Source organism: Malaya genurostris, chromosome 2, assembly GCF_030247185.1.
Source record: "Malaya genurostris strain Urasoe2022 chromosome 2, Malgen_1.1, whole genome shotgun sequence".
NCBI lineage: Eukaryota > Metazoa > Arthropoda > Insecta > Diptera > Culicidae > Malaya > Malaya genurostris.
In genome coordinates, this window is record NC_080571.1 from 332,254,685 (window position 1) to 332,280,206 (window position 25,522).

Genomic DNA, 25,522 nt, shown 5'->3' on the forward strand with positions numbered 1-25,522 from the left:
GGTAAGCCGATCTCGGTAAGGCACCTGACCCTTTTTGATTCTTTCTCCCTTGTTTCGGTCGGCAGCGTTGGTCGTTAGATAAAATTGAAAAATTTATGCTGTGGGAACTTTCCCGGAGTCTTCGGAGCTTCAGCTGACGAGGGTCAAACCGTGGAGGGTTTAATGTTTCTCGCTTCAATCACGTAATTATTGATCGGAATCAATTTGTACCATTGGTGGTGGATAGGCGAATGCTGAATATTTGAAACCATTAATCAATAGTCAGTAGCATCGCGATTGCGAACTCTCCGGATCGTGGAGCAACACACAAGAGAAGAAAAGTGTGTAATTAAAAATCAATCAAAGCCCTAGAGGGAAATTTGTTTCTCTCTAGGTTTGTGTCTTGTGTTGTTTTTTTTGCTCTGCTGTTTGGTCGGTAAGGCTTTGATTAATATTTCTGCTGGCGCTGCCAAAAATGGCAACTTGTCAAATCAACCTGGGAGATCATCATTATACCGGTGACCGCCGGCGGCCGACTGGAATTCGCAAAAGTCTGTGTTCGCCTTGTGGTCACACATTATCTCGAAAATGTAGTCGAAAACTTAATCACCTACTTCGGTTATGCAACGAAATGGCAGTGTTGATCGCGAGACACACGGTTTTTGTTGTTGTTGGCGTTCTTGTCGGTCGTCTTTCCGACCTTCCCGGGACCCTGTTCTGTTGGGTGGAGGGTAGACCCACGCGTCACTCGAGAGCAAGGTGTTGTTCGTTCATGTCACGTGAGACTACTTTGGAACCTCCGTGTGCACTCAAACGACAAACAACACACGCACACACACACCCTCGTATCACCTGTCGTCCCGCCAGAGTGTCATTTGATTAGATTTGCTGTGCTCCGATGATGGTGGTGGGTCCTCGGTGGGCTAATGTGCTCGATACTTCCCGCAGCGAGACGAATTGGTGGAAGGAATGCATTAAGCCGGACGGCGGCAAGCGGGTGAAGCAAGTGTCGATATCGGGGATGTCGTAATTGCACCCATCGGAAGGATGTGTGTTTGCCATGTTCGGAGTTAGTTGGTTTGCGCATGGAATTATATTTTTCGATGGTACCATTCAGTAAGTGTTTTAATTTTATTTTTCGGAAATATGCTACGTTACTTCGCAGCTTTCATTCAAGCTTTTGATCACCTAACTGATAAATAATATAGATAATAATAATTATATATAACCTATCTATCTATATATAAAAATGCAGTGATCATTCTTTGTAATCGCATCACGTAAGAACGGATTGACGGATTTACATGATTCTTTTTTTGTTTGATCAGTTTCTAACTCCACCGGGTTCGTACATCAAAAAATTAGAAAAATTCACCAGAAAAGTGGGAAAAGTCCCGTTGAAATAGTCTCCTATGCTTGCTAGATCATCGATTGGTGTTTGGCGCATAACGAATTGCAGATTGTTAAAAAAATGTTTGGCGCGCAACGCGCGGAGATTTCACATGCGTACTTGATCGATGTGATTCGTCATTTTGAATCATGTGCTTAAAGGTGTATCAAAATAATTGAACAAATGATAGAATTGCGTAATGCTAACCAAATAAATGTTGTATTAAAACCATTGTCGGTAGGAAATCTAATATCGTAACCAGTCAACAAATCAGCAAATTGTTGAACGAATTGACGAATGGACTGTACTGTGCAAGTTTTAACGTATAAATAAAGAATTTATCTTTCACATAAATTAACTTATTAAGGTGCGTATTATGAGTGCTAATTAGATACTACTGTCAAATACGATTTCTGTATTGGAATAAGATTTTTTTTATGTTTGTGAAGAACATCAAAATTTGACAGATCAGGAGGAAACTAAAATCAATGCGGGACTTCAGTTTCATTGCCATGAGTGCAGATGCAGAGTCTCATAACCATAAGTGCAAATTGTAAATATATTCCTCTTCAACATTGTGTTAATTTTCCAATAAGAAACTTGGGCTTTTCAATAGTCAGAGTAACAGGTAGTGAATATTAGTAACAATTTATATTACCCACAAGCTACCAGGTCAATTCGGTCACATGCAATGTGTAAAAAAAGTTGGATGTTTTAGCGCATTTACTGAACATTCAAAAGAAGACACTCAGAACTGTTTTTGAGTTTAACTTAAGATTCGTTCTATGGCTTAAACTTTTTTTTCTATTGCTACGAATCTATCGAGACGAGTCTGTATACTGATACCTTAAAACAATTATTTATGAGATCTGCTGTTCTTGTTCAATACACTGGCTCAAATGATAATACGAGTACTGGTATATTGACTGCTTATTTTGAGCGGCGACTTGAGCTTAGTGAGAGCGGCGACTTGATCCGAGAATCATTGGATCGCAAAGTACGTCCATTAATAGACTGAGCCATGGAAGGACGCATCAGCTTTTCTTACACATAAATTCAAGCAGTTGCACTTGCTATCCGAATAGAAATAACATTCGGTACCAGTGAAATTCAGGCTCATCCAACATTAAGTCATTACAAATGGAATTTTACGCACTCTCCTATCAAAAAAGTGATACTTTCTATAACTTTGCCTCGTCTAAAACGTCCCAAGTTAGAATACTAAACTACACGGAAAAGCCAGCGATCGCAAAACAACTAAAATATTAGTTGTTTTTCTGATTTTGATTGGTTAAAATTTGGTACAACTAATCGACTGTTGTTTTAACTAATCTGTCATTTTTGATTTATCGTGCTGGCAGCTTAGCAATGACACCCAACAAGTAATGAAACGTTTCAGATGAGCAATGCCAAACACCCTGAGCGAACAATGAAACGTTTCAATGAGATGTCACTCGTGCAATTGAGCAAAGACACAATCCCAGCAAAGTTACTTGTATGCATGAAAGCAAAAAAATGTCTCAGTTGTTCCAACCAATTATTCAGTTATTTGAACTTAAGACGCCAATTGCAATAAATATTTTTTTACTGTTAGCCTCTTCGGGGGGCAGCTAATCGTTCACTACTTGAACAACGAAATTTTACCCAATTAACTGCTTATATCTTTATCACTAAACTCACAAAGGATATAGAAATGCACCAAATGATTACAATTCTCAAAAGGAAACTCACCAGAAAAATGGTCACACGGAATTTGGAAATTTTTCCTTCACTTGCAGGATGGGTCGCTGGTAAACCTAATACTACAGATACACTCTCAAGAAAATACAAATAGTACCACTTCACTTTAGCAGCAAATTTTGAAGCGTTAATATTCACTGATATATTCTTCTGCATACTTTCACTTACATAAAACGACCACTACGTAACTAACATAAATGACGTTCATTTACCATTGAAAATTTTCAATATGAAACGCTTCTGGTAAAATAAAGAGGTTTTTTTTTGCGTTTTGCTGTCTTCGCTCTCCGCCAAGTGACAGCATTTGAATACAACCATTTCGGTTACCTGAATGGTTATGTCAAAATCAACAGATATGTTAGTTAAATCAACAACATTTTAGTGGAAACAACCAGGGCGTGAAACAACAATTGCAATATTGTAATTTTGTAATCTGCGGGTTCTCCGTGTACTACGAAATCACGAACTACACAAATTTAACCACTCTAACCTCTTCCACTGATCAAATGGAAATGATTGATCAGAGAAACTGTTAATCCTCAGATACGAGATTTTCGATTTAAGAAACCGAAAATCGCATTACGAACTCATATTGGACTACTCGGAATCGAACCGAATTCTCGTTTTTCCATTTAGTAGTCCACATCTAACCGTCTCATGTCCCCAAATCAACGAACTTCGGGTCAATGTTTGAATATCAAGAACATGAAAAGTAAGTTGCATCGTCGCTTCGCGAGTCCAAAGGTCACGATACAGCAAAGAGAGACAGAATTGGAGAATACATAGAATACACGAAAGACCGAAATCAGCATTTTGGCGAAAAAATTAGCTGATTTTTTTATTTTAGTTAGTTATTTTTTGAGACAACTAAAAAAATCTTACTTTTGCTAATTTAGATTTTTTAATTCTCATTCCCTTAATAATAATAATAATAATAATAATAATAAAATATTTGTTGAAATGGCTATTTTTTTAGTTGAATTTACCAATTCAACGTGCTGTCATTTCTTAGGTAAGGCACACTTCATTTCCATTCAACTAATTTTTTAGTTGATTTAGAGAAATAAAACGTTGTTTTCAACCAACATGAATGGTTGAATTGGCTTTTGCAATTTGCAGATATATGGCGCTCTGTCACCGAGAAAATATTAAAACCGTAATGACTACTAGCCACTAGATGGCACACTACTACCGAAAAAATGTCAGTCGCGGCTGTTTTTTCTATATTGGCAGGTATTAATACGATGTTGTATTGGAGAAAAACACATAAACGAAACATAAACTTCTTTTTGAAAATTAATCTTCTAAATCGCTGTTTTTTTTCATTCAACTTCGCGAAATCGACTCTCTCACTGATAACTTTGAGCACTCGAAAAACAAAAATCGAATACAAGTAGCACATCGGATTTCGTAGCCCGGAAGGTTGGAAGATATAAAAAACATCATTTGACATATACAATTAGAGTGCAACATTCGAAACTCACTTCACTGTTCCGCGTAAAAACATTATTACGCACAATCGCTTCAAATGCGCACAAATTCTGAATAAATTCACGTTACACTAAGAGTTTACGTCATTTTTACAAATCGGTTTAGAAATTTATATGGAAATGGATATATCGTAACACATGTGAAAAATATCTAAACAATTTGCAAGCAGTTTCAACAAGACTGTCCTTTTTAGCTTTTTAATGGATTGTTTTGCTTTGACACTTCTCATGAGTTTTTGGCTAATAAACTTGTTAATGAAACCCATTTCATTTTTGTTTTCTTTGTGCTGCCCTTCAGTAATGATGGTGATAGATAAATAGAAACAAATATTCTGATTTTAATAACAAAATTAGTTGTCAATGAGAATTTCGTGTCGGAATGAAATATTGCTGGTTTGTGTCCAGGATATTCATTCTCTAAAAATAAGAATTTTTTCCCGCAAAGTAAATTGTTAATTTTAACTAATTTCATAGTTATTTTGGAAATTTTGTCGTTAAAATCAACTAATTCAAAACCAGTAATACGAATTAGTAGCAGAACTAATTTCGGTCGTTCCGTGTAGCATTCGCTTCTTACGCAAGAGGGGAAATACAAAACAGGCGCCCGATGTTCATTACTCACAGGTTTGGAGAAATGAGCTTTCATGATAAAGTATGCCTTATCGAAGTGGTAGCGGTTTGATGCTTTATTGGCTAACACGTGATCGTTACACAATTTAAATTAAGATTTATGAAAATTGGTTCAAGCATAGTTGAAAAATCGAAGTGAGTTCTTTTTCTGAAGACATCTCCGAGAAAAGTGAGTGCATATTTTTGTTACACACACATACACACAAACACACACACACAGACAGACTGACACACACAGATAGATTGACACACACATCTGTAAAAACTGATTTAAGACACAAAGAGTAAGCTTAAATCATTTGAAAATCAAATTAAAAATCAAATTAAAATCAAATTGGGATTATTAAACTGTAATGCTAATGTAACTATTTATTGAAATATTATTCAAATGCATTTTTCAAATGCAGAACGACACTCTTTCATGTCAAGTGACATGTTTTCCAAATTGACAACTGTGGTTATACATTATATCAATCATACCAATGCCATCCCACTTTAAAACATTCCACACAACTGTCACCCCTCTCGACTAATTGACTCATTAGCACCGGGCAACATAAATTGCTGTCATCACCGACAGCTCCGAACAATAAGCCACAATTTCACACCCATTTATCACCCGTTTACCTGAACTCCCCCTTCTATTCTGCTTCGCTAGGAAACAGTAAAGTTCCCCCTACCGGAAAGTTCCATTAGAAACTGACTGACCTCTCGCATCGGGGGCAGTGGTTTCATGCTTCGGTAATTTTTCATAAACCACCTTTCGCTCCTCCGTTCCGGGTGTGGGCTCATAGTGTTCAAACGGTAAACAAACCACGTACCGCCGAGTAATCAAGTGTTGTGTTGTTCAACAAGCCGTAAAATTGAGAAGTGCGTGAGAGAAAAGGGGATACGGTGATTTATTCCCGTGGTGTGACAGGTGTTGGTAGTTGGAGTGATCCGGCAGTGTCACTTCGTTTTAACGATTCGTTCGCTAACCTCGCGAACACTTGTGTTTTTTTTTTCTGTGTTTCATTTCGTTGCACATTCGCGTGATCACTCACGGTGGCAGCAAACGTGAGGGGCTTTTTCCCAGTTCGAACCGAGCGATTGGAATTGACTGTTGATGCTGGGTCCATGTCGCGTGCTTTCCTGTTTTCGCCTGAACATGCAAAACTATATTTGCTTTAGTTTCTCCTTCTCGGAAAGGTATTGGGCAATAAATTTTGCACAGAGTTACAAACCGCTAGATGACAAGCAAAAGTTAGGCAGTCGGGGTCTGGCAAAAGTACATCTCAATTTATGAGCTCCCATTAAGTTGCATGTTTTCTGTTCGACCATTGAACTAAATAAAACTTGAGAGTTAGAGAGAGAGAGAGAGAGAGAGAGAGAGAGAAAGCGATCGTTTCTAATCGGACTGTTTGTTGGTTCCATCTCTGACAGATTCGCCACCGCTTCGGGCTGTACGACGAAGTGACAACCGTCAATGGGAGACGCGTGCGTCACTGCAACTGGATCCGATTTCTGCGGGTGTCGGAAACGTACGGACCGCAGGTTAATGTGGTCTGTGCCAAGGTGAAAGGTGAACCGATTTATGAGATTGTGAAACCGATTCCGTCGCACCAGGAACTGGTTGTGTACTATCTACCCGAGGGTCCGGAGGAGCTCTTTTTCATCCGAATGCGAAATCAACTGTACCGGCAGACGATGGATTCGATTCTGGAAGGTGAGCGAAGATTTGCTGATCCGAACGTCAAATCCGAATAAAAATATATCTATCTGTTTTTTTTTGTTCTCCTTCAAATCCCGATTCAGATTCCCCACTGGATCTGTCGACCTCGCTGCTGTCGCGAGTGATGCTTCCGATCTCACCTCCGTCCGGTGCCGAAGACGAGCGGAAGTCAGTTTCCGGTGACAGTTCGATTTCGATCTCGTCCGGTGCTAGCACCAGCGGTGGTGATCTGGACAGCGCCATTCCCCCGCCCCGCAGTTCCCCGAAGGCACGGCCGTCGCGGGGCGAACGGGCGATGCTACCGTGTGAGGTCTGCGGTAAGGCCTTCGACCGTCCTAGTCTGCTGAAGAGGCACATGCGAACGCACACCGGCGAGAAGCCGCACGTTTGTGGTGTGTGTGGGAAAGGATTCAGCACCTCGAGCTCCCTGAATACGCATGTGCGAATCCACAGCGGCGAAAAGCCCCACCAGTGTCAAGTGTGCGGCAAACGGTTCACCGCCAGCTCCAACCTGTACTATCATCGAATGACGCACATTAAGGTGGGTTTTATAGCAGTGTATTTTTTGATGGCTGGAGACTTGAATGCTCCCGCAAGTGACGAACCATTGGATGGGTTGGATTTTGCAAATAATTTCATGTTTTTTTGTTTGTTTCATTTTTTCCTACTCCCACAGGACAAACCCCACAAGTGCAGTCTGTGCTCGAAGTCCTTCCCCACGCCCGGTGATCTCAAATCGCACATGTACGTCCACAACGGCTCGTGGCCGTTCAAATGTCACATCTGCTCGCGAGGATTCTCCAAACAGACGAATCTGAAAAATCATCTCTTCCTGCATACTGGTAAGTGTTCGCTTTTTATTTGCCACATAAAATTCATACGAAAAAAAAATAAAGAATCGTTACAAATTCGAATGTAGTTTCGCGCTCTTTTCTACCCCAAGCTAGCGGTTGGTTGTTTCCAATTTACAGAAAGGGGGATTTTTTTTTGTTTCGTTCGGTTGGAAGAATCACCTGTTCCGAAGGATTCTTCCAATTAACGGCCGAGGAAGAAGTTAAAGGAAAAAAAAAACAACGGAAAAAAGCACCGTCAGGAGGGCAGTTCCTTCGAAGGACATGCACATGTTGCTCGGTTGGAATGGGGGAAAATATTGCGTGTAAACGAACATTTGGCTTTCGATAAGGTCCGCTTCGATAATTTATAGGGACGAATCGGGACGAAACAGAAATATAAAACCAATAAACCAATTTATTGAGGGTGAAAAGGCATATGCAACCTGCCTGTCTTTCTCCCTGGGATACTGTACAATAGTGAACCACAAAGAAAGCGAACGAACCAAACCAAAAAAAAAAAAGGATCCCTGAGTCATGTCAAGTCAAGTGGTTTCGAATTTATCGTATCCTTTTGATCTGCCTGGGTTTTTTTTTCGTTTTCTTACTCCTGGACGATAGACGGATAAACTCGAACATTCGGATCAGATAAACTGTGCGCAATACAAGGAAAATATTTTTACTACCATAAGAATATGATAAGTGTTTCCAATTTTTATACCATCGTTAATTGAGGAAGTAGGAATCAATCTCCCCGGCCTTCGGTCTGTACCGAACCTGACGGAGAATCTGACGGTCGTGACATGGGAATAGACGACGATACGTGATTGATCTTTTGTAGTTGGACTGTTGGACTGCGTGGGAATGCGTTTTGATGTTTCAATCTTTCAGTCTTCATAGATATCGTAAATCGGAGAATGGATTTGTTTTATGGATGGCCTTCTCCGATCTCCGAAATCAACGTAGCAAAATTTGTGATAATGGACCAGTAAATTCCACCATACCGCATCGATTAACGATAGTTCGAATCGATTTGTTCGGGGCAGGGCTTGAGTCGCGGACCGCACGAGTTGATTTTCAGGGGGTTTTGTCTTCAACAGAAGCTCGCCGTAAAAAAAAAACAACTATACTATAAAAGCCATTTCCGCTCAATTTTCAATTATTGAACTGAAGATATGAGAATTTAAGAAATCATGGTCGTTTAAAGAAATCGCTGCTATTATATTATTACATTTTATTGTTATACCACCGAGAAGCTGAACTGCAAACGAAACCTATCTGGGTGTTGGAATTTCACGGTTTTATATTTTCCAATCACGCGATTCTGTGATTCACATCCAGGTGGGAGATCGGCCGGCACTGGAAATCAGGAGCATCTTTTTCTGATGTCCGCCTCATGATGGATGATGATACCGGCGATTTGAATTCGAGCGAGTGAATGAAACCTCGATTATGACAGTGCAGATTTTGCAGCACGGTCGGTTGAAATCAGTAGCAATTTATCTCTTGCTGAGCGAAGATCAATCGATCGAGTCGATCGTCACGACGCGCGAGAGGGTTGTTTTGTGTGTGTGGTGCCGTGCTCAAAAAACTTGCATCGTCACAGTTGAATATGGGTAGCGTCGTGGTCTCGAGCTCGCCTCCACATGGGGTTGATGTGGTGGGAATCTAATTTGCCTCCAACAATACCCACGATGCCCTTTCGAGTGCAAAGGCCTCGGATCGGTTCTTGTTCTGGCAACGGCCTTCGGTGCATTTGGTACATTTATGAAAATGTTTCCGTACATTAAATTCATCAGACATTTAACAATTCTTCAACTTTGTTTTAAGCTGTTGCCCATCGCCAACAAACGAAAATATCAATTAAAAAAATCGAATACACAATTATCCATTTTAGATTCATCTCAACTCGACAGTCCACCCGACTTATAGAAAAGGTTAGTACCTTTTGAATGTTAAACCTTTTTCTTTATCGAAATTACAAATTCAATCGAACAGTAAATAATTTCTATCGATATTTCACAAAAAAAAAACAATCGAAGAAGTAGATGAATGAAATAGTGGAAATGAAACTTGCGATAAAGTGTCCCCCCCCAGAAGTAGGACTCAGCCCTGTATAAAGGCTCTGTTATTTTTTTGGTGCTCCCTTGAAGATGCACGTTGATTAAACAAAATGCTCGGTCAGTAAAATTTTATTCCTTGCATTGTCCAAAAATGAAAACGAACTAAAACATTCAGGCGCAAAGCTTCACACACTGTCTCATAATGTATGAAAAACAATTGCTTGGTTAGTGTTACTATTCCGTTGACACTAGGAATACAGGATAACTGGTTTGAGAGATTTGTAACTACTCTATACTCTGAACCATTGCCGGCGTCTTGTCCATTTTGGAATAATTTTATTTGGCAAGAAAAATATACGAACGACCATTAATCTATGTTCTTTTTTACAACTTGCCTGGTAAAGACACATGAGATTAAATTTACTTCATTTACCGTTAAACTTTCGTTTTAAAAAGAATCAAACAATGGATGAATATAACCTCCGATCTTTTGTGCTCTTCTCACTTCTTTTGGAATTAAGAATAATCTAGCTATGTAAGAAAAAAAATTAAATTTTAACCTTTACAACTAGTTTTTTGCGCTTTAAAGGAATTCAGGCGATCTAAGTGGCGCCAACTGCATTCTTTTTATGCTTAGAAAATTAAAAACGAACTACCTAAAATCAATGTTGATCGAAATAAACTTAAACATTTACATGACTCTCGTCATCTCATGCCAGTTTCAAAATGCTTAAAAGTGTTTGAAATGTGTTCTCATACCTTTGGTAAAATTTGTGAAGATCATTTCGCGTAGATTCAGAAAAACTTCAATAAATTCCGGATGAATTTTTATGATTTGGAACAGAATTTACTAAATTTGGTAGTATTTATGAAGGTTTTCGGAAATTTTCTGAACCGGTCTCACGAATTGAGAGTAATTTTGTCTAACAAAAATTTTAGAGTCGCTATTCATTGCTCTAAATGTTTTGCTTTCGTAGCAAGTTTCAAAAAATCGTTGAATTATCAAGAAAACATTGGAATTAGTGCAAGGCTTTGATAGATTTCGAAAAATTAGTATTATTTATTTATTTATTTATATTGTTTTTTTTATACCTGGCTTCAACCAAGTTACGGTGAAATATTAGTACTCTCTTTACTATCGTTTTTCTGGTAGAGATAGTTGAGATTGATTTAATTTAATTTTTCGATTAATTTACATTTTAATTAGAGTTTTATAGTTCCCTTGTGATTATTTAGCATATTTTTGCTCTTTTCACAAATAAAAAAAATCATTTTGTGCATTTTAAACTATTCTTGGAGATCGAAGCAATGGGTGTCCAGGTGTGATATTTTGAAATCTAATAATGCTTGATGTATCCATATTCACATTCGTTTTCCTTACTGAAAACCTTTACAATTGAGTTATCAATAAATTTGATATTGAAAATAATGGGATACTCTTTCAGAATGTATCGATTTGTAGTGACGCTCCCCGAATTTTTAAAATACGTTAAAAAACTCAGCAAAATTAATTTTTTTTTCGAAAGATTGAACAAAAGTTCTTTTCAAAAGAATATCGAAAATACAGAATTTTGGAGCAAAAAAAAAATTTTCGGACAAAACATTTTTGAACAATAATTAATTTCAATTTTATTCTTTACTTTTTTCAAAATTTGGTGATATCTAACAATTTCAGTTTTAGAAGAATTGCAGGAAAGTTCTGAACAGTTTACCAAATTTAAAATATTAGAATTAAAGATTCTGCTGGGTTGCAAATAATTATATAAAATTTCTGAGGTTTACCACAGACCTAAAAAATTAAAATATTTCGAACAAATTCAGAGAATTTTAGAAGTTTTCAAATCAATGTAAATGATTTTAGATGATTTCATCCCATCTAGCAAGATTTTCCTGATGCATTGAGAGTTTTCAAAAGTTGTCATAAATTTGGAGAAGTTACATTTCAGAAAATTTTTAGATTTAAAGGCTTCTCGATGATTTTCGAAGACTTCCTGAGGTATTCTGAAGATTTTTGAAAACTTTCAAAGATTTCCAAAGATTTCCAAAGATTTCCAAAGATTTCCAAAGATTACCAAAGATTTCCAAAGATTTCCAAAGATTTCCAAAGATTTCCAAAGATTTCCAAAGATTTCCAAAGATTTCCAAAGATTTCCAAAGATTTCCAAAGATTTCCAAAGATTTCCAAAGATTTCCAAAGATTTCCAAAGATTTCCAAAGATTTCCAAAGATTTCCAAAGATTTCCAAAGATTTCCAAAGATTTCCAAAGATTTCCAAAGATTTCCAAAGATTTCCAAAGATTTCCAAAGATTTCCAAAGATTTCCAAAGATTTCCAAAGATTTCCAAAGATTTCCAAAGATTTCCAAAGATTTCCAAAGGTTTCCAAATATTTCCAAAGAATTTCAAAGATTTCCAAAGATTTCCAAAGATTTCCAAAGATTTCCAAAGATTTCCAAAGATTTCCAAAGATTTCCAAAGATTTCCAAAGATTTCCAAAGATTTCCAAAGATTTCCAAAGATTTCCAAAGATTTCCAAAGATTTCCAAAGATTTCCAAAGATTTCCAAAGATTTCCAAAGATTTCCAAAGATTTCCAAAGATTTCCAAAGATTTCCAAAGATTTCCAAAGATTTCCAAAGATTTCCAAAGATTTCCAAAGATTTCCAAAGATTTCCAAAGATTTCCAAAGATTTCCAAAGATTTCCAAAGATTTCCAAAGATTTCCAAAGATTTCCAAAGATTTCCAAAGATTTCCAAAGATTTCCAAAGATTTCCAAAGATTTCCAAAGATTTCCAAAGATTTCCAAAGATTTCCAAAGATTTCCAAAGATTTCCAAAGATTTCCAAAGATTTCCAAAGATTTCCAAAGATTTCCAAAGATTTCCAAAGATTTCCAAAGATTTCCAAAGGTTTCCAAATATTTCCAAAGATTTTCAAAGATTTCCAAAGATTTCCAAAGATTTCCAAAGATTTCCAAAGATTTCCAAAGATTTCCAAAGATTTCCAAAGATTTCCAAAGATTTCCAAAGATTTCCAAAGATTTCCAAAGATTTCCAAAGATTTCCAAAGATTTCCAAAGATTTCCAAAGATTTCCAAAGATTTCCAAAGATTTCCAAAGATTTCCAAAGATTTCCAAAGATTTCCAAAGATTTCCAAAGATTTCCAAAGATTTCCAAAGATTTCCAAAGATTTCCAAAGATTTCCAAAGGTTTCCAAATATTTCCAAAGATTTTCAAAGATTTCCAAAGATTTCCAAAGATTTCCAAAGATTTCCAAAGATTTCCAAAGATTTCCAAAGATTTCCAAAGATTTCCAAAGATTTCCAAAGATTTCCAAAGATTTCCAAAGATTTCCAAAGATTTCCAAAGATTTCCAAAGATTTCCAAAGATTTCCAAAGATTTCCAAAGATTTCCAAAGATTTCCAAAGATTTCCAAAGATTTCCAAAGATTTCCAAAGATTTCCAAAGATTTCCAAAGATTTCCAAAAATTTCCAAAGATTTCCAAAGATTTCCAAAGATTTCCAAAGATTTCCATAAATTTCCAAAGATTCCCAATGATTTCCAAAGATTTCCAAAGATTTCCAAAGATTTCCAAAAATTTCCAAAGATTTCCAAAGATTTCCAAAGATTTCCAAAGATTTCCAAAGATTTCCAAAGATTTCCAAAGATTTCCAAAGATTTCCAAAGGTTTCAGAAGATTTCCAAAGATTTCAGAAGATTTCAGAAGATTTCCAAAGATTTCAGAAAATTTCAGAAAATTTCAAAAAAATTCAGAAGATTTCAGAAGATTTCAGAAGATTTCAGGAGATTTCAGAAGATTTCAGAAGATTTCCAAAGATTTCCAAAGATTTCCAAAGATTTCCAAAGATTTCCAAAGATTTCCAAAGATTTCCAAAGATTTCCAAAGATTTCCATAAATTTCCAAAGATTCCCAATGATTTCCAAAGATTTCCAAAGGTTTCCAAAGATTTCCAAAGATTTCCAAAGATTTCCAAAGATTTCCAAAGATTTCCAAAGATTTCCAAAGATTTCCAAAGATTTCCAAAGATTTCCAAAGATTTCCAAAGATTTCCAAAGATTTCCAAAGGTTTCAGAAGATTTCCAAAGATTTCAGAAGATTTCAGAAGATTTCCAAAGATTTCAGAAAATTTCAGAAAATTTCAAAAAAATTCAGAAGATTTCAGAAGATTTCAGAAGATTTCAGGAGATTTCAGAAGATTTCAGAAGATTTCCAAAGATTTCCAAAGATTTCCAAAGATTTCCAAAGATGTCCAAAGATTTCCAAAGATTTCAGAAGATTTCAGAAGATTTCAGAAGATTTCAGAAGATTTCAGAAGATTTCAGAAGATTTCAGAAGATTTCAGAAGATTTCAGAAGATTTCAGAAGATTTCAGAAGATTTCAGAAGATTTCAGAAGATTTCAGAAGATTTCAGAAGATTTCAGAAGATTTCAGAAGATTTCAGAAGATTTCAGAAGATTTCAGAAGATTTCAGAAGATTTCAGAAGATTTCAGAAGATTTCAGAAGATTTCAGAAGATTTCAGAAGATTTCAGAAGATTTCAGAAGATTTCAGAAGATTTCAGAAGATTTCAGAAGATTTCAGAAGATTTCAGAAGATTTCAGAAGATTTCAGAAGATTTCAGAAGATTTCAGAAGATTTCAGAAGATATCAGAAGATTTCAGAAGAGTTCAGAAGAGTTCAGAAGATTTCAGAAGATTTCAGAAGATTTCAGAAGATTTCAGAAGATTTCAGAAGATTTCAGAAGATTTCAGAAGATTTCAGAAGATTTCAGAAGATTTCAGAAGATTTCAGAAGATTTCAGAAGATTTCAGAAGATTTCAGAAGATTTCAGAAGATTTCAGAAGATTTCAGAAGAGTTCAGAAAATTTCAGAAGATTTCAGAAGATTTCAGAAGATTTCAGAAGATTTCAGAAGATTTCAGAAGATTTCAGAAGATTTCAGAAGATTTCAGAAGATTTCAGAAGATTTCAGAAGATTTCAGAAGATTTCAGAAGATTTCAGAAGATTTCAGAAGATTTCAGAAGATTTCAGAAGATTTCAGAAGATTTCAGAAGATTTCAGAAGATTTCAGAAGATTTCAGAAGATTTCAGAAGATTTCAGAAGATTTTTTAAGATTTCAGAAGATTTCAGAAGATTTCAGAAGATTTCAGAAGATTTCAGAAGATTTCAGAAGATTTCAGAAGATTTCAGAAGATTTCAGAAGATTTCAGAAGATTTCAGAAGATTTCAGAAGATTTCAGAAGATTTCAGAAGATTTCAGAAGATTTCAGAAGATTTCTGAAGATTTCTGAAGATTTCTGAAGATTTCAGAAGATTTCAGAAGATTTCAGAAGATTTCAGAAGATTTCAGAAGATTTCAGAAGATTTCAGAAGATTTCAGAAGATTTCAGAAGATTTCAGAAGATTTCAGAAGATTTCAGAAGATTTCAGAAGATTTCAGAAGATTTCAGAAGATTTCAGAAGATTTCAGAAGATTTCAGAAGATTTCAGAAGATTTCAGAAGATTTCAGAAGATTTCAGAAGATTTCAGAAGATTTCAGAAGATTTCAGAAGATTTCAGAAGATTTCAGAAGAGTTCAGAAGAGTTCAGAAGATTTCAGAAGATTTCAGAAGATTTCAGAAGATTTCAGAAGATTTCAGAAGATTTCAGAAGATTTCAGAAGATTTCAGAAGATTTCAGAAGATTTCAGAAGATTTCAGAAGATTTCAGAAAATTTCAGAAGATTTCAGAAGATTTCAGAAGATTTCAGAAGATTTCAGAAGATTTCAGAAGATTTCAGAAGATTTCAGAAGATTTCAGAAGATTTCAGAAGATTTCAGAAGATTTCAGAAGATTTCAGAAGATTTCAGAAGATTTCAGAAGATTTCAGAAGATTTCAGAAGATTTCAGAAGATTTCAGAAGATTTCAGAAGATTTCAGAAGATTTCAGAAGATTTCAGAAGATTTCAGAAGATTTCAGAAGATTTCAGAAGATTTCAGAAGATTTCAGAAGATTTCAAAAGATTTCAGAAGATTTCAGAAGATTTCAGAAGATTTCAGAAGATTTCAGAAGATTTCAGAAGATTTCAGAAGATTTCAGAAGATTTCAGAAGATTTCAGAAGATTTCAGAAGATTTCAGAAGATTTCAGAAGATTTCAGAAGATTTCAGAAGATTTCAGAAGATTTCTGAAGATTTCTGAAGATTTCTGAAGATTTCAGAAGATTTCAGAAGATTTCAGAAGATTTCAGAAGATTTCAGAAGATTTCAGAAGATTTCAGAAGATTTCAGAAGATTTCAGAAGATTTCAGAAGATTTCAGAAGATTTCAGAAGATTTCAGAAGATTTCAGAAGATTTCAGAAGATTTCAGAAGATTTCAAAAGATTTCAAAAGATTTCAGAAGAATTCAGAAGATCTCAGAAGATTTCAGAAAATTTCAGAAGATTTCAGAAGATTTCAGAAGATTTCAGAAGATTTCAGAAGATTTCAGAAGATTTCAGAAGATTTCAGAAGATTTCAGAAGATTTCAGAAGATTTCAGAAGATTTCAGAAGATTTCAGAAGATTTCAGAAGATTTCAGAAGATTTCAGAAGATTTCAGAAGATTTCAGAAGATTTCAAAAGATTTCAGAAGATTTCAGAAGATTTCAGAAGATTTCAGAAGATTTCAGAAGATTTCAGAAGATTTCAGAAGATTTCAGAAGATTTCAGAAGATTTCAGAATCGCCAACGGCATATGGAAGACCCTCATGCGATATTCAATTCACCGGCCACTACCGATAGCTTCTCGAGAATCCGCTACCGCTACATTACATAATGATACTTTTCTAGTTTTAAGTTAGTCGTAATTAAGATTAGTAAATACCCTTGGCATCTTAGAGCTTAAGCAGTGTGCCTTAAAATTATACTATAATATTGAATAAAAAAAAAAAAAGATTTCAGAAGATTTCAGAAGATTTCAGAAGATTTCAGAAGATTTCAGAAGATTTCAGAAGATTTCAGAAGATTTCAGAAGATTTCAGAAGATTTCAGAAGATTTCAGAAGATTTCAGAAGATTTCAGAAGATTTCAGAAGATTTCAGAAGATTTCAGAAGATTTCAGAAGATTTCAGAAGATTTCAGAAGATTTCAGAAGATTTCAGAAAATTTCAGAAGATTTCAGAAGATTTCAGAAGATTTCAGAAGATTTCAGAAGATTTCAGAAGATTTCAGCAGATTTCAGAAGACTTCAGAAGATTTCAGAAGATTTCAGAAGATTTCAGAAGATTTCAGAAGATTTCAGAAGATTTCAGAAGATTTCAGAAGATTTCAGAAGATTTCAGAAGATTTCAAAAGATTTCAGAAGATTTCAGAAGATTTCAGAAGATTTCAGAAGAATGTAGAAGATTTCAGAAGATTTCAGAATTTCAGAATTTCAGAAAATTTCAGGTGATTTTCGAGGATGTTCGAAGATTTTCGAAAATTTTCGAAGATTTAAGAAAATTTTACGTTTGACAATTTACACAATTCAGAGGTTTCAGATTATATGAAAAGATATAATTTTCTAGGGGATTTCTGAAGATTTTAAGAGATCTCAGATTTGGAAATTGTACGATTTTTAAAAGATTTTCAGTAAGCTCCAAAGATGTTACTGATTATACCAAATTTTGATTTTGGATTTGAGGTAAAAGATCTCAAAAGGTCTCAGAAGATGTTAAATATTGTAAACCACAGATCTCAAATGATTTTAGGATATTTCAGAAAACTTTCAAATAATTTAAAAAGAAGAATTCTGAAGATTTTAGTAGAATTCTGAAGATTTTACCGTCATCTTTGAAAGATTTTTAAAAATTAAAAATTTAGAAAATTCCATAGAACATCAAAACAATTAATGATTTCTTAAAGCATTTCGAAGATTTCAAATGTTTTAAGAAAATATGAATTTTCAATATATGAATATATAATATATAATAATTTGAATATTTCAGATTTAAAAAACCGTTTAACCGATGCTTTCAGAAGAGCGGCTGTCTATGTCCTATAATACAAACGAATTTTGTTTACAGTCCGACGTTTCGGCCTTTGTTGCACTCCTTTGTCAAGGAAAACTGGAAAATTTTATTCTGTTACTTTAACGAAAATATAAAGCGTTGAACAAATTATACAATAAGAAATTTACTAAAGTCCATCATTTATTGTCAAATATTGATGTCTGGCGCTACGTTGTTTGGTCAAGAAGATCTCAGATGATTTTCGAAGATTTCATTGGGAGGCTTAAGCAAATTTATATTTTATCGAAGGATTTAAAAAGATTGTGAAGTTTTAATATGAATTGCAAAAACGTTTTCGAAGAAAGTTTGAATAAAAGCATAGAATTTCTCCGATCCGTTGTACTGTTCTAAATCTAGCTTCGAGTTGAGTTATTATGAAGACGGGAGAATATCAAAAAGTAGTCGAATGAAACACTATTCAGTCGATGAAACGCTATTTGCTTTCGTCTATGTGACTTAAATTTTAGAGTAACTTTCCTAAATAGAGAGCCTTCTTCTCATAGTTTTGTTTGGTTCACTCAAAGCTTAATTTTGGAGCATAGCTCAATTAGATAGCAAAAAAAAAGTCTCGGGTTGATGAAACGTATAATTAGGTTACATTCAGCAAGTTTAGTCTGTTTCAAAATTAATGGTGTCTATCGACTTTTATGAATTTAACAGTTTTGAAATTTTCATGAGATATTTCAATCGAGAGAGTATTCTTCCGGCAGATAAATTGTAAGGGATGTGATCTTATTCGTTATTTAAATAAGAACCTAGTTGCTCGGTAAGCTCTTAGCTAAGTTCTTTAGCCTAAGTTAGTTCCGAGCGAGCAATAACGGGCTTGTGAAGCACACGAAAAAGAAAACGAGGAGATGTAGCTGCATTAAGCAAATGCAGATTTTAATGGCATTCGGCAAAATGACTCATTCGACAAAATGACATTGACTTTTGAAATAACCCTTAAATTTAAAATAATTCCTTGAAAACCAATGAAATAGGATATTTAAACTGATAAAATAAGTTCCTATTCGGCAAAGTGCCTATCAACCGGTCTTTTTGTAAATTTGGCGAAATGACCATCCCCTTAATTGATACCGGTGAGTCGACTTTCGGGGAAATGACATTCGATGAATTGACTTTCGTCAAAACGACTTACGATTCAGTGAAATGTCATTTAGTAAATGACGAGGTATGTTTAATTCTCAAAAAGTGTTTTCGTAATTGGAATTTGAAACTTTAGAAAATCTTTTGTTGGATAAAGCTAATTTGTTTAAGAAATATGCTCCGCCAGATTACCCAGAGAAACCCACTGACGAAGGGGCACAATTTTTGTTTTTCCATCCGCCCCAAACGCAGCTTATCACGCATCATAAACTTCCCGTTATCCCGCAATTTACAGCCAAGCCCGGAGTTCATAAAACTCCCCTCTTTTTTTGTAAACTGCAAACGAAGCAAAGTTATTGCAACCTGCATCCATCACATCCTGATGCTGGCGGTCGCAGAGAACCCGTTCCCAGCCAGTCGCACAAAGGGGCTCTGGAATTAATAAAACACTTATAAATCACCATCATTTTCCGTATCATTGGTCATAAATTTGCGCTACATTTCCACGCCTGGCCACTGAAGCCTGGCCTGGCCTGGGAATCTTGTCGCTGCCCTGGTTGGTTGTTGCACCCATTCAACGGTTTGACACAATGGCTATCAGAAGTTTCTGTCCGTTTGCAGCAGCGGCTGTCACAATTCATCCAATTGAACGGCGCTCTCTACGGCTCGGAATGATGAATTGAAGTTATCATCACGGATCATGTTCTAGCACTTGTAAACATGATCTAGCAGGAACAACCATCCGAGCGCTCTTCCTTTCTCCGTCCTTTCATCCAACCCAGAAAAAAACCGACAGAAGGCCAAACAAATAATAATTTATGATTATGCTTTCATTATGTCGTTATTGTTAACCGTGCAGAGATCCCTTATCGACTGACGGACCGACCAACCGAACGAACCGATTACTATTATTATTATTACTATTATTATTACCATGATTACAATTGCTAATCTAGGCCAAAACGTTCCTAACACATTCCAATCTTCTCCGCTGCATCTTCCAGGTGACAAACCGCACGTCTGCGAGGTGTGCAACAAATCCTTCGCGCTGGCATGCAACCTGAAGGCACACATGAAAACGCACGAGGAGGGCAGCGGCAACGGGCACGAGAGCGAATCACAGCGAGGTCCAGGCAGCAGCCACAGCGAAGGCGAAGAGTCCAGCCCGCCGATTTCGTTCGAGAAGGCCGAGGAGCGGCTGAATTTCTCCAAACATCTGCTGTTCTCCAACTACACCAAGCAGATGCTGTCCGGAGTTGGTTGAGTTTTGTAATCGGGAGTAATTTCTTCCCCGCGCAGAGAACGGGTTCGTGGTGACTTCCAAAACGGTTCCCACTCCCCCCCCACTCGGGGGGGTATAGGAAGGAGCGCTACTAACTACTACTTGTACTTACTGTGTCGTGCACTGTGTGTATAGTTTCTCACCGGAATCATGTTTTATGTACATTAATTTTCTAATGTAAAAAGAGATCACTTCGAAAGGGCTATTGTCGTGTTTGAAGCAAGAAGACACTTCATTTCGTTTCGTTCCGTGTTGTATCATCATTTAGTCGCCGGACGCACTGCTGTAAATAGGTTCAACATTGATATCGGAAATACTAAGTTGTGTGATTAATCCCCGTATCAGTATCTGAGAGAAAAAAGATTTTTAAGTATGATAATTGAATAAAACTGTACAGCTACTGTCAACACATTAATCCTAGTATTGAGTTATTTATTTAGTATTTATTGAGAAATCGTCCAGAAAATTTCACTTGAACTGTGGTCACATCCTCAGGTATGTGGTTTAGTAGAGAACGGTAAGTATATTGATGTGTTTGCTGTCAAAAGATATAGGGCATTTATGTCTATAACAGTTCGGCTGAAAAGTTCGTATCGTTTAATAGAAACACACATTTTTTGCCAAAATTCGTTTTAATTATTCAACATAATTGCCATCAGAGGCGATACAGCGATTATAGCGATCATCCAACTTTTCGATACCATTTTTGTAGTACGATTTGTCCTTTGCCTCAAAATAGGCCTCAGTTTCAGCGATTACCTCTTCATTGCTTCTAAATTTTTTTACCAGCGAGCATTCTCTTGAGGTCTGAGAACAGGAAAAAGTCACTGGGGGCCAAATCTGGAGAATACGGTGGATGAGGGAGCAATTTGAAGCCCAAATCGTTCAATTTCAGCATGGTTTTTCGTTGTTGTTTTTGATCGATTGTGAGCTCACGCGGCACCCATTTTGCCCAAAGCTTTCTCATATCCAAATATTCGGGAATAATATGTCCAACACGTTCCTTTGATATCTTTAGGGTGTCAGCTATCTCGATCAACTTCACTTTACGGTCATTGAAAATCATTTTGTGGATTTTTTTCACGTTTTCATCGGTAACAGCCTCTTTTGGACGTCCACTGCGTTCATCGTCTTCGGTGCTCATATGACCAGTAGGAAATTTTGCAAACCACTTACGAATTGTTGCTTCGCCCGGTGCAGAGTCTGGATAACACTCATCAAGACATTTTTTGGTATCGGCGGTACTTTTTTTCATCAAAAAGTAGTGTTTCATCAACACACGAAATTCCTTTTTTCCATTTTTTTCACAATAACAAAAGTAGCTTCACTCAAAATGCAATATCTCACAAACTAATAATCAGACAGCTGTCAAATTTATACACGTATCTTAGAAGGTTGGTACTAACTGAAAATGGTATGGATTTAATTCTAGTGGCGCCCTCTCATAGAAACGATACGAACTTTTCAGCCGATCTGTTATTCATCACATCTGTCGATGCGGAATGTTTTGGTCATTTGCTCAGAAAACTGATATTGAAAGGATATTCTGCGAAGAAAAAAATTTACTTTAGTTTAAAATCCTGCAGAGAAAAAATTTTACTGAGCAGTTTCGAACCGTGTATATTTTTGTTGAGAACAAGCCTTCAGATAGTTCAATACTAAATTTCGTGACTCTACTAGTGTTTGGATAACTGCTGATCGTGTCAGACGAGTTCTAGTTTTCACCAAGCTATGGGAAAAGACGCACCCGCGCATTCATGCATGAAAACAACGGTGAAATTGAATGATTTGCGGAACGGATTGGTCCATCATTCCCCGTATTCTCCAGATCTGGCCCCCAATGACTATCACCTATTTCCCTACCTCTCAGGGTTTCTGCAGGGAACAAAATTTCGTCGAATGCTGAGATCTTTCCAAATTCGGAAGCCTATTTTTAAGGTCTTGACAAATCTTTTTTTTTTTCAAAGGGCATCAACTCGTATGTTGGAGGACCAATGCACAGTGGGGAAAAAACGATCAAAAACGCGACTTTGCTCAATAATTTTATAAAAACCTAAGCAAATATTTTCAAAGTTAGTATTTCTTATGCAAATTTTTCCGTAGAATGGATTTATGATAGTTAGAAAATCCGCAAAAATCACTATCATGCCCGTTTTGCTACAATTCCTCTTTTTTCTGACTTTATTTCGTAAACTAACTGCAAACTCAGGAAAAAAAATTCAATTCGACCAATCGAAAGGTATTCCAGTTAAATAAATGGATTGTTTTTAATAAGATTGACCACAAATAACTTTATTCTGTTTTACCCCCCAGTCATCTTTTTTCATGAATTTACAGAAAAAAGTTTAAACAATACAAACAAGAGTTCTATGTTTCGCATATAACCTCAAATAATAATTAACAGATAGTCTCCATGTTCGCATGCGTCGTGCTACATCGTTTTACCCCAATTTTCCCACAAATATAATTTTATGTTGAATTCAATATTGGTTCATATCACGTACAAAACATCTTTAATCCAATCAAACACAATGGGAATGACAGTACTAGCCTGTTTACCCCGTTTTACCCCAATTTATTTCATAAGTCGTTTTTCTGGTTAAACGTTCTTCTGCATACCGTAAGCAGGCTGATTGCGGTGATGATGAAAGCCATAAAAATAAGATTACAGATGGATTCAATGGCCGCATGAATCTTGTTATACCGTTTTACCTCAATTTATCCTTTAACTGAGGCATAAGATTTTGCTCCACATTTGGAAAATAGTAACATAAATCGATTTTCATCAACCGCAATCATCCTACTTTTGGTATGTGAAAGAAAGTTTAACCAGAAATACGTCTTATGAAATAAATTGGGGTAAAACGGGGTAAACAGGCTAGTACTGTCATTCCCATTGTGTTTAATTGGATCACAGATGTTTTGCACGTAATATGTACCAATATTGATAGATCATGTTGGATCTGCTTTTGGATTGTAAATCATATTTCAACTGAGTATTATAACTAGAAAAGAAATGGGGTAAAACGGTACAATAAGTTTTTTGCTGTCAATAAAACTATATGTAATCGATTTGTTAGGCTTTTTTTTACATCGGAAACACTCTATTCGCTCTTCTGCAAGTTCTTCGGTTTCATGTTATATAGTTAAGCTTGAATACAATGCAATATAAAAAGGGAACTTGGGGTAAAATGAACATGACAGCGTTTCGTGCGGTCCTTCTCGGTCCATGGAATCGATTTTACTGACCATTTTACACCAAAAAAGTGCTTTGTGGTCAGCTGTATCATGCCTCCAAAATATTCGTCGTTTTTTGGTCTATTTTCCCCACTGTGCGATGGGTCAAGTGTATCGCTCTAGATGGAGATTATATTGAAGAATAGAAAAGCTTTCACGGTAAAAAAAAATCTACTTTTTCTTTGTTGAGCCTGGGACTTGTTATTCCATGTAGTAGTACTCTGGAGATGTTAGCTAAGTCAAAATATCCGATAGCTCGTTTCTTGTACAGAGTAAATTCATGCTGAAGCCAACGTTTCTTCGATCAGTCCCGCCTCAATGCAACGTTGGCATCAAATGGATTTAAATTTTAAACGAAAACTTCCGATCTCATGCGGATGACAATTGATCTACTGGATACATAAAATATATTGAGTTTTTTATATATGATGTCCAAATATCTCGAGAAAGCTTGTTTCAGGAGAAACGTCATTATGGGCACATTTTTCGGACCTGATTTGTAGAACGGGTTTCTAGTATTTGAATGACTTTTTGTCTTTCTCATGAGCAATTCCAGGAATGAGTAGACGAAGAAGTGACAAAATCAGAATCGACCCTCTCCGATTTGGATGAAACTTTGCACATGGCTTCAGTATGGCAAACCATAAGTTTTGAACCGATGGAGAGGTCAATCCGACTCACGACTGATTTTTAAAAAGGGCGTATGTATTTTTGCATTTCACCAAAATTGCCTTTTTCAAATCGTTGTAACTCGAGAACCGTTAATTGTAAAAAAAAATGGCGTTCAGGAAGAAGTTGTAGGGAATCGCTAGGGCACTCTAAGAAAAAATTCACAATTTTTTGCACATTTCACCCCATAATTCCGGAACCGGAAGTCGGATCCAAATGATATTCAGGCATTTTGTATGGGGCCACAAGACCTTTCATTTGAATCTAAGTTTGTGAAAATCGGTTCAGCCTTCTCCGAGAAAAGTTACATACACACCCTCCGGGCCTCGGTTCAGAAGTCGGTTTTCACAGTGTACAGTGGTCCGAAACGGGAAATTAGCGTGACAAAAATATTTTCACTATTAAATATTAGTTTTTTGTAGTTGGTGTCTTCACAAAAGTTATTTGTAAATGGCGCTCCTTTTGATGAAAAATGTTACTAGGGTGGTTCTCTGTAGTTTTTGTGTGTCTCATTTCTCGAATGGACAATGTATGGAACACTCGTAGAACTAATTTGATACTATCATTTTGCCGAAGGAAGTATGTTAATACGTTAAGGCGTTTAAGAGCTATGCAAAGTTTTTGGGTTTTTGAAGATATTTTTAAAACTAATTTAAATAAGTTAAAAAAATAACACCCTTCCAATTTTCTCTTAAATTTTTACTTATATTATGACCTTTCAGGAACCGCATAGGATACATTTTTATCGATCTGGCATCTAATAAATATTGATATTCGAAGCTTGACTAGTTTTTGATGAAAAAATAATCATAACTTTTTACTGGTAGCTCATATGAAAAAGCTTAGTTGAGCAAAATTATGCGCAATAATTAGTTCAACAACTTTTCCGAAGACAACTTTTACATATACCGTTTCACAAAAAAGTTAGAACAAAAAAGGTAATTTTTCAGGAGCCACCCACTTTTACTCGGCAAAATTGATGTAACTCGATCAAATGAGAAGCTAGAGAGGTGCTTTTTTCAGCAAAGTCGATCAAAATAAAATTTCCTACAACTTTATTGTACAACAAAATCATTTTTGCGTTCAATTAAGAAAGTTAGATTTTAGATTTCAATCTAAATGAGAACCACCCTAGTAACATTTTTCATCAAAAGGAGCGCCATTTGATTACAAACAACTTTTGTGAAGACACCAACTACAAAAATCTAACATTTAATAGTGAACATATTTTTGTCACGCTAATTTCCCGTTTCGGACCATGGTGCAGTGATTGCATAACCTTTCTATATGAAAAAAAGCAAAAATAAGATGGAAGTAGTTTTTTCCAGCAATTTTTCAACGTTGATGACTTAATTTGAACTAAAACTGATTAAATGGAATCA

At 35.9% G+C, this 25,522-nt stretch overlaps 1 protein-coding gene across 1 annotated transcript in view; it reads left to right on the forward strand.

Annotated features, from left to right (window-relative positions):
* LOC131431614 (zinc finger protein 177-like) overlaps positions 1–20,654 on the forward strand; it is a 44,491-nt gene extending 23,837 nt beyond the window's left edge. Inside the window, exons 2-5 of the mRNA XM_058597435.1 lie at positions 6,652–6,934; positions 7,024–7,481; positions 7,617–7,782; positions 19,957–20,654. Of these exons, the coding sequence (XP_058453418.1) occupies positions 6,652–6,934; positions 7,024–7,481; positions 7,617–7,782; positions 19,957–20,216 (1,167 nt within the window). The 3' untranslated portion in view covers positions 20,217–20,654. The remainder of the gene's footprint in view (positions 1–6,651; positions 6,935–7,023; positions 7,482–7,616; positions 7,783–19,956) is intronic.
* Positions 20,655–25,522: the final 4,868 nt, after the last annotated feature.